Source organism: Poecilia reticulata, linkage group LG3, assembly GCF_000633615.1.
Source record: "Poecilia reticulata strain Guanapo linkage group LG3, Guppy_female_1.0+MT, whole genome shotgun sequence".
NCBI classification, from domain to species: Eukaryota; Metazoa; Chordata; class Actinopteri; order Cyprinodontiformes; family Poeciliidae; genus Poecilia; species Poecilia reticulata.
The window spans coordinates 26,462,378-26,472,809 of NC_024333.1; the positions used below are offsets into that span (position 1 = coordinate 26,462,378).

At 37.8% G+C, this 10,432-nt stretch overlaps 1 protein-coding gene across 1 annotated transcript; it reads right to left on the bottom strand.

Annotated features, from left to right (window-relative positions):
• Nucleotides 1–1,040: 1,040 nt before the first annotated feature.
• Nucleotides 1,041–4,468, bottom strand: cyp1a (cytochrome P450, family 1, subfamily A). The gene is made up of 7 exons (XM_008405514.2): nucleotides 4,386–4,468; nucleotides 3,216–4,086; nucleotides 2,988–3,114; nucleotides 2,807–2,896; nucleotides 2,474–2,597; nucleotides 2,270–2,356; nucleotides 1,041–2,147 (listed from the first exon to the last, which is right to left on the bottom strand). The coding sequence occupies exons 2-7, from the start codon at nucleotides 4,053–4,055 to the stop codon at nucleotides 1,850–1,852; spliced, it is 1,566 nt and encodes a 521-aa protein (XP_008403736.1). The 5' UTR covers nucleotides 4,056–4,086; nucleotides 4,386–4,468; the 3' UTR covers nucleotides 1,041–1,849.
• Nucleotides 4,469–10,432: the final 5,964 nt, after the last annotated feature.

The window sequence follows — 10,432 nt, forward strand, 5'->3', positions numbered from 1 at the left end:
TGACAATGCCTTAAGATGTTTGCTTAATATTTCCAGAAGTGTTTTCCCAATATTGCCATGGATTTGGTGAAGTGCACCAGTCTTTGTCCACCCTCTACAGAACACTCCAATAATGCAAATCACCAATCATCTCTTACTGGTTTTGTTGCTTTTGTTCTAGATTAATATGCACATTTTGCAGTAAACATACATCTCATGGACACAAAACCAATATCCATCCTAAACAGTAATAGTGGCTCCACAATTAAAAATAATTGTGGAGATTGACAATTCTTTTTCCACTATCTTATTTTCTCATGATGTCACACTAAGAAATAGTGTGTTTGATGGGTTGCCTTAAAATACAAACACAGATGTCCCTATTTTTTTTTTTAATAATCAAGAGTTTTAAAATATTTGTTCAAAGGCTTACAGGGCTATTCAAGGCATTGTTTAAGTAGATGGATCAAATGTAAATTTAAGTAATGAAATGACATACTTTATTTATTTAACTATGTACTCTCTAATGTTTCTGTCTGTATCATAAAAGACTGCACAGTAAAAGTGGTTCAACTAAAAATACACTTAAAAAGAATATTACACAGTTTGACTGTAAACAAAAGGTGACACTCACAACATGGCGGCCGAGAAGACGTACTATGCGGATGCGGAACTACTAGCAAAGAGGCTGCTAGTCCGCAGGTTAACGGCTTTATTAATTATAGAGATTAACTACCTTTATTTTCGTTGATTTTTGTAAATGAGTAACTACAGAGGCTTTAATGGTAAGTCTCTGTATTATTAGTTGGCAACATGAAGATTTATACTTTCAAATACGTCACTTGCGTGAAGCTAAACTTTGAAAAAAGGCTTATGTAGGTGACGCAGTGTTGAGGGTTTACGTCACTTCCTTTTCCAACCACGTGGGTTTGTTGTGATTTTCTCCCCTCTTCCTCATGGAAGGTGAATGGATTTAAAACACGTGAAAAATCATATCTTTAGTACATCGTTATTAGATCATAATGGTTCCCGTGAATGTCTGCTAAAATGAGACAGACAACTGCATTATGCACAGCATTTTATTTTATTTCTGTTGACAAAATAATTTCAACCTTTACTTTTCTATACAATGCATGATATATAAGAGATATAAAATTGTACAGCATTMGGATATTTTTCCAGAATCATTTGAACTGCCCTGATTAATCATGTTTTGGCACTGACAAGTAGTTCACCTCAAGCATTTAACAAATGCTTGAATTATAAAAATGACCTATAAAAATATAGACACACACACACACACACACACACATAATCACATTTAGGGATACAAATATAGCTTCAGGATTAGCATTTACAGTATAGTGAAATGAAAATAATTAGCTTACAAACTTGAATGGAATGGTATGATACTGTAATATCTAATTGCTACAGTGACTTTTGGTACAACGTGTAGATTACAGTGCCCTTCATAGTAATGCCTAAAATTTACTCTCCATCCAAAAGACTAACAACTCCTATTGTATCCTTAATCACTTCTGCTTGGAATTCTTTTAGATTACAGGACAACACAGCAATATGCATCTTCTTGTTCTTCATTTATAAGCAGAGACAATGTTGCAGAAATATTGCTTTGCAGAGCCTCAAACTACAAAGTGATATACCCAAATGTAGACATCTCTTACAGTCTGCATCATACAACTTTCCTTACCTGCCTCAGTGCCATTAGCTCTATAGATAAAGGTCATCCAGTGCCCTCGATTCTTAGAAAAATACTTATTTCACTCACACTTAATGTAACTCTTAATCTATAGTATCACAGTCAACAMAGGCCATCTTCAGAATCTTACATTCTGAATAATGCATGGCTTCACTGGTCATCCTTGGCTCTCATTGAAACTCCCAGGTTGCAGCGTTTGTGTTTCATTGTGAGGCCGTATTCTGGGGTCATGTCCACAGGCTCTCCAGGTAACTTGTAAAAGTGCAGCTTCTGGATCATAATTGCCAAGAAGAGGAAGACTTCATTTCGTGCAATGACCTCGCCGATGCACCGCCGTCTTCCCAAGCCGAAAATGAGTACCTTCTCTCCCTCTAGCTTGTTGACCTCTGTGCCATCATCATTGAGGAAGCGGTCTGGGAGGAATGAAGAGGGGTCTTTCCAGAGCTCTCTGAAAGGCAACGTCAAAAGAAATTCAGGCTTGATCCTATTTATTTGGATTGTGGTTTTCTTTGTCATGTAAGGTTTCACAACAGTTCAAAATTGAATATTAAAAGCTATCAAGAAACTTACGGGTCGTGGTTTATCTGCCACTGGTTGATAAAGACACAAGTGTCTTTGGGAATGAAGTAGCCATTCAGAGATGTATCTTTTGTAGAGCTGAAAAAGGCAAAGATCAAGCTCATTGAGAATCCCATCTTTTTTGCCTTCATTACATACTCCGCCAGCTAACAGCTAACTCTTGTAAACAATAAGCAGAAAAAAAGCAAATCTTACCAGTGTGGGATTGTGAAAGGTAGGTATGAGGAATGACGGAAGAGCTCCAGGATGAAAGATTCCAGTAAAGGCAAGTTGTTTCTATCAGCGAGAGTAGGAGTACGATCCAGACCAATCTGCTCCTCTAAGAATGAGAAGAGTTGGTAAAATATCGATCCAGGAAGGAAACTGCATGAGTTGTTTCTTAATAACAAAAAAAAAAGCACATTCTATTTTGTGAGTCTGGAGCAAAGTTGTAAATTCCAATGTTTTTTTTTTTTTTTTTGTAAGATTTATTGTGTGGCAAGATAAAATTGGCAAAAAAAATTATTTAAGGAAAAAGCTCTAACTTACTGATTTCCTGAAAAAGCCTCTCCTCAACTTCTGGATATGAAACAAGGTACATCACTGCCCAAGACAGACCAGTAGAGATGGTGTCAAAACCTAGGAGAACAAATACATTAGTGAGGAAGACCGTGTTATGTAAAATAATGTTTGCATACAATCCAACCACTCAGCATGTATTAAAACCTACCAGCTCCAAAAAGGTCATTGACAATGCTGACAATTTTCTCATCTGACATCTGGATGTTGGAGTTCTCATCCAGCTTCCGGTCCTCACAGTGATCTATTAAGGAGTCTGTGATGTCACGGATGTTGTCCTAGAAATAAATGATTTGGCCATTTAATTAAACAAACTATGTCTTAAAAGTAAAAATAAGAGTGGGATACATTATATTTTATAACTTATGCAGTAGAGTACCTTGTCAAAGGTGGCGTAGTGCTCAGTGACGAGCTTTTGAACAAAGTTGTTGAAGCGGTTGTTGATGTTGACAAACTTCTTCATTGTTTTGTTGGGAAGATACTGCATAGCAGGGATGAAGTCTGCAGGGTTGCCATTGCCTGTCACCTGGACAAAATCTTCGGCGAGGTTTACTAAGCCGACCAGTTCCTGGTCATGATGGTCATAGCGACGGCCAAAGCACATGCCACAGATGACATTGGCAACAGAAACAACTATGTAGCGGAAAGGCTCAAATTTGCCTTCAGCTGTCATGACATCTTGGAGTTCTTTGATCAAATATTCTGCCTCTTTACAGATGTGCTCCTCCAGCACGCAGGAGTATTCTGGGAGCTTTCCRTCCAGGGWRGAAAAAGAACGCAGTGCACTGTAGGCCAGCTTTCTGCGAGCCCGCCAAATGCCAGCTTGGTCTGTGCTAAAGGCCAGACTCTTGCCATYATTGATGAAGCGGAAGCTGTACAGGTCTGGCCTGCCAGCAAARTCATCCCCCTGTTTGRTGAGAGCYTGTTTAACTGTTTCATAACCACTCATAACAACAACTGGACGCATGCCGATCTGAATCTGGAACACATCTCCAAAGCGCTTGCTCATTTCAGTAAGACTCAGGTAAGGCTTGCTGCCCAGCTCCATCAGATTCCCTATGATAGGAAATGCGCCGGGGCCGGGGAGTTGACGAAGCCCCTTTGGGATCTCTCTGCGGAACTGCTTAAGGGTCAGGTACACTAAACACACTGTCACCAAGGCTATCAAACCCTCAGACACTGAGAGTGCTCCGATGAATGGCAGTATCATTAATGCCATGATGACAAGGTTTCTCTGCTCTCTGCTCAACCTGTGAATTAAATAGGAAGGACATTAGATCAGTGTTGACAGAGAGAAGAAAGCAGYATTGTGCAACATAATGATTGCAAAGCAAGGTCTCAAGTTAGTGAGAACCGTGCCATGTGTTTGACTCTGCTGCACAGTGGTGATCTGTACACACCTATGCACAGTGGTACGTAGATGTCTTGGACATCTAGTATGTCAGTATTACTAATTTAAATTAAAGTAGTCAAGCATCATACACTACTGAACAAGACTTAAAGATAGTCTTGTTCCTATCTTAAAAATTACTTATGCAGGTCACCTTACCKTCTGTTGAATGACAAAAAGAAAACTCTGATTTCAGAGATGTGTATCCAACAACACTTGGCAAAATGTTTTGCCAAGGTGTCCTTTACGTTGCTGATGTCTTCAAAACCGAGAGTGGACTTATAATTTATAGGGCGCTGCACAATCTGATTGGCTGCTGTGTGTGACATCATCTCCCCTCCTTTCGGCGGCTCTGCTTTTCTAATTCTCTGCCATGAATGAAGTTTGGAACATAAAAAAAAAGAAAAAAAGTTGGTGGGTGTGTCTGTGTGTGGTCCTTACATTACACAATTSGTGTGCATTGCAAATGCTCCACAGCTTTCTTCAAGTTTAGGTGCGCATGAGACACTGAACTGACTGTAAATCAGTGTGTGATCTGCGATAAGACAGTTCAAATCACTGTCATCATGCACTTGTTTTGCAGGTGGTTCGAACTTTGCAGTATCTGCTATGTATTTTCAGTGCAGCATTCTTGGCATTTTCTAATGCAGGATATGTGGCACGATTAATACACTTGAATGCACTTCGGCTTGCTCTGTGCAGGTAGGATATTTGCTGACGCAGAGACTTTCTGCGAGTGCGGTCTGTCTGGATAACCGCAGAAGAGTTCATGCCCGGTGAAGGAGCTTCTTGATACTTTAAGGATTTCGCGCATGAAGCGGACTTAATTGGGAGCAACTGAGATGGGTTATTTCTTTGTGACTGTGATATCAAGCAAACTTTCAGCCATCTTACCTTCCAGATTTGGAAGTGAGAACGGGACTGCTGACCATGCCAGCCTTTTCCAGGCACGGTTACACAGTGCTGATAAAAACAGATGCCATTGCGTGCTTGTACCTGTATGCACTCCGCAGGAGTTAAAGATTGACCAGTTGCGTGAGAGCGCAGAGATCAAACCTTCCCCTCCCCTTCGAGGAGGATGCTGGGCAGAGTGAGAGAGAGGGAGGGGGAGCTGGTGGCGCTGCTGCGGGAGCGAAAGGCCAGACGAGTTCATACACTTAAATAAAGCGCTGCGTAAAGAGTTGCTTAACTAATGCACCGTTACAACTTCGAAAAACAAAAATCCAATAGGTGTTAAAGGTAAAAAAAAATATAATTTTAAGAGCACCAAGCTTGTTCTCAGCTACACTTTTGGTTTTATTGAATTTAAATCTTTTGCCCACGTTGTTTTCTAATCTGTTAGGTTAATGCTGGACAAGAAGGGAGGAAAATCTCGCAGGTATCTGCAGTTGTTTGTGTTTTCATGTTCTGACAGAGCTCATGTATCTTCGTAAAATAGAATATTGAACAGTTTAGAAATCTTTTCTCATATAGCTAAAACAAAGTTATTAAGTACAAGCAAAAAGCCAGACCTTTGTTTCTCATGGAAAAATGTTTCTTACGACAGATGAAGTTAAATTGTTTTTTTTTTTTATGTAGAATTTATGAGCATGAAAAGCCATATACGGTTATGGACAAGAAATCTAACCTGTTGTCTATAGATCCACTGACACCAACCAGGGAACTTAACCACAAAATATTATTGCTAGAAGATGTTCACACAATGCTGTAATAAAGCATTGTCATGGAAAGTTTATTGGAAGAAAAAAATATCTACTAGAAACAAGTGGATAAACACAAAACTTTTGAGTCCAGCAGAGAAACTGTCACAAGTGTACATTGGCTTAAATGAYTGTTGCTAAGTGGTTCTACGTTTTCTTTATAAATGAAAATAAATGTTGCCTTTTATGTAAAAATCAAGAGAGAAGAGAGACACAGACCAAGTTCAGAACAAATAATGTACAGTACACTTGTCCTTTGGATGTTATTTCTACTTTAAAAATYCTTTATTGTTGTTATTTTTTTCCTAAGTAAATCATTCGTGGGTCATAGCTGTAAATCATCTCCTCTTCATACCGGGTCTCTCCGATGTTCGGTCGGGACTCCCAGACCCGCTCCAGGCTCCTGTTGGAAGCCGCCAAAGGTTCCGTCACACCTCACGTCACRTCCTGGTATGTGATGGATCTACGAGTGTTCATTTAACTTTTTCTGAAATTATTTACTGATATAGATAATCTTTTAGGTGAAAAAATACGTAACCAGCATAAACAATACAGCAATGTTGTGACTTTTACAGTTATTCTGTGCGTGTGCTGTTGGATTTGAAGGAACGCGGTRTCAAAAATCAGAGAACCTATAATATTGAAATGCTGTCACAAAAAACAATGTTCATTCAAATAAAAAGACAAGCAATCAGATGGGAATATTTATTTTTAGTTATTTCAAAAGACTGCTAAAATATGTTTTTKCCGACGGAGGGCGTCATATCTCGTTTATCTCTTTTACTTCCCTTCATATTCCTAATAATAAAAATATTAATACTAATAATAATGTGACTTTTTTTTTTTTCTTAATAGACAGTTTGTGCACTAAGATCCAACCGCCTTGGGTACAACTCTCAAGGAAAGTTAGACTTTTTCTTTTGATTAAAGTCCAAAAGTCATAACTTAATTTGTTCGCCAATTCCCTCCGGTCCGCGCTGCGCAGCGCTGTTCCGATCCCCTGGGGGGCTGCATGTGTTGAATCTGCAGGGTTTCTTTCTCCGTGCGCTCYGGCGCTACGCCTCTGGTGCAGCAGGTTGCGTGAGAAGCGGAGCTGCGGTCCAGAGGGGAGGGTCTCCGTCTTCTGGACAATCCTAAATCTGCTTGGTAAAGTCACGCGAAGGCTGTAGCCCCTGGAAAAGACACAAAGGTTTTAAACTCGTAGAACAAAGAGGGGAAAAAAAAGCTCAAATCTTTTTTTACGCCCCCCACTCTTTGCCCGCACGAAGGTGCACGTGTATTCGCGCGCGCGCTGTAGCTTCTGTAAATGAGAGGAGCTTTGGAGTCATGCAATCTGCCACTCAGGCTTCACTGTTTGCAGTCATGCAACACGCTGAGGTCGCTGTAGGGCAAAACGAGTCACGAAAACTCTGAACAAGATGACCTCGTCACCCCCCCCCGGACCTTTACAAGCTCCAAGAGTTGAGCGCGCTGGTAAAGAGGGAAACTAATAAATCATAATTCTTAACAATTATGATTTAAAATGAAAAAAAGATGCAATAAAATAAAATTCCAATAAATTCTTTTTCATTGCAACTTTTTCTTTTACATACGAATAGCACAAGATTAAACAAGCAAATAAATAAAATTATATATTTGAATTCAAACTTAAAAACAGATAATTTAGAGATGTAGAATAATTAACATAACTTCTTTCCAAAATTATATTCATTTACTTTCACCACGCCAATCATGCGCAATATAATTCAGTGTTTTGCTTTATGGAAAACAGCAAAAGAGGTAAAGAAAACGACATTTTAGAAAACTATATAAAAAAAAACAATCAATTTTCTGCATCACAAAAAAAGAATGCACACATAAATATAGTGTCAATCAAATTGGACTGATAAAGTTTAAATGGCATTTTAACTGGATGTGCATCCTCATAAAATCATAAAAAAATATATATACTTACTTTTTTTCATTTTTTACCAAATTTTTTTTTTTTCATTTTTTTACCGAAAAGGAAAAAAAAAGAAAAAACTTGTAATTCAGTACAAGTGAATCTCACAAAGTACACAGAATATTTAGTGATTTTTATCAAAAAATGATCGTTGATCATTTGTGACTTATCCTCCTTATAAAGGGTGTTACAGACTGTCTGCTGGGCAGCTGTCAAGTCAGCAATCTTCCCTGTGGTTCTGTAAGACATTACAGATATAGCTACATATGTTATATATTTTCTTTATTAAATTGTGGTAATATAGTTTTCTTTCAAAGTGAATGTCAGGCTGTCATTAGCCATAAGCTGTAGCTGTAATGAATGTGTGTATTATTTATACTTTTTGAATAAAATAACTGAAATACGTTAACTTTTCACATTTATTCTAATTTATTCTGATGCACTTGTACTAAAACGCTTAAAAGCGTAATAATTGGTTTGGATGAGTGTGGCATTTTCAAATGAAGAATTAAATCATTCCATTTACAAAWTTTGTAAAATKYATTACACAAAAAGTGCATTATTTTTTGTGTAATAAAAAATWATTACATTTATTTGTAATTATTTTGATAGACTGATGGTTATCTATTTACAATATTTCTRCTGTGTTTTTCTGTCGCCTTTGCTTTGAATCTTGATCATTTCGTATGTTGGGYTGTGTCTCTGGTGTGTTTACATTTCAGATTTCTCTTTCTTTGTTTCCCWGTACATTCTATCAACAGCTCAGTTTCAGTTACATCCCTTCCCTCGCAGCTGCACCCTGTTTCTAATCAACCACCTGCTCATTGTTCAGCAATTAATGCTCCAACTGAAATATCTTTCATGTTAGTCAGTTCTGTGTCAGATCATCCTGTTACCTCTGTTATGGTTTCAGGTTCTTGTGTATTTTTCCATTGTATTGATTTCTTTTCTTTATTTAGTTAAGTAAATAGTTACAATTTCCTGCCTCTTCTCTGCATTTGGATCCAGTTCTATAAAGTTCTGGCAGTCTTTCAATTTTTTTATTACAGTTTTTTTTTTCTACCAAACCGCTACTTGGGTATTTCACCCTGAACTATCAGCTTCTTAAGGATGACATTTAATGGCTTATGTTTCTTTATTATTGTCCCAATAAGAAAAAAATAAAATAAAGTAATTGTGATTGTTCATTTAGGTGATTGCTTAAAGGGGTAATGAAAAGATTTATGAGTTGACATAGTGATCATTTGCTGAAGAAGCCAGCTGCTCAAAGAGTTGTGTTTCCAACCATAGCAATGAAAGTTTGAGTGGAAAAAATGTGGTAGAAAAACAGTATCTTCCTAGCTATTTTAGAACACTTAACAAGTCYCACTGCTGACAAACTTTAAAGAAATGCTATAGGTTTTTGTCAAGAGGAAGTCAAGAAACACCAGGGTCAGAYCCAACAATGCAGATGAGCTGAAAGTCCATGTAAAGCAACCCATACTTCCTCATCACCTCAGCCAGAGGCTTGTTTCCTCCATACCRGGCTTTACTGATGCAGTAGTAGATGCAAAATGAGCCCTGACCGAATACTGAGGAGGGAGATAGACTGGAGAGTACATGGATATATTATCTATGTTAGTTTACATTTAAGGGTTAAAATTTTATTGAATTTTTTTTGTGAATTTTACATAACGTTCTTATCTGACAAAACTGATTTGGGTTGTTTTTGTTGGTATAATTTTTCAAAACAACAGAAATGTACAAGAAAACTTACCCTGTGTGAAATGCAAAACTTAGAATTGGAATTGAACTACAAAAACAAATCAAGATGTATTAAGCTCCACTTGTATTGTACACTTCTGTCTCATTGGTAATATAAAGAAGAGCTGTTTCATGGAAGATAAGAATGCATTTCCTAGAATGGAACAGGAAGGTTTCACTTGGTGACTGGAGTAAGAAATGAAGAATGTGGAAGATCAGTTGCCACTGGAGGGACTGATGTACTTCATAAATTCTTTAAAAGACTAAAGAGATAAAAGGCAGCAGCAAAACGTTATCTGTGCCACACACAGGTGTGTGTGTGTGTGTGTGTGTGTGCGTGTGCATGTGTGTGTGAACATGAGTGCAGCAGGTAAAATGGTAGCAGACACCAAACCCAAGAGATTTTTAATGTTAGATTCTCTGTGTCTATTTTATGAGAACTGTGCAGAAAAATTAAGAAAAAAAATTGTTTTTGCCTGCAGTCATGTATGTCTCAAAGAGTTTGTGGACATAAAGGCGGGTGTAATGAATGAGAAGGTTTTCAGTCTTCTCATGCAAACGTTGTCACGCACACACATTATGTGCAGGTATGGATCCCATTCTCTGTGCCTGAATCTATTCTGGTGCATACAAGCCTTGTAAAAAGCGTTTCTTTTTATTTGTGACTGATTTTAAGGTTTAAGCATCAGAATAAGTGCATCTTACAGCCTCAAAGTTCTGAAACTTTAGTGGTTTGAGATTGCCACAAGAAATAATCACACACATCATTATGAATTTACTTTTCTTTTTTAACCGCARTCCAGAGTTGAAATTCTTGTGTT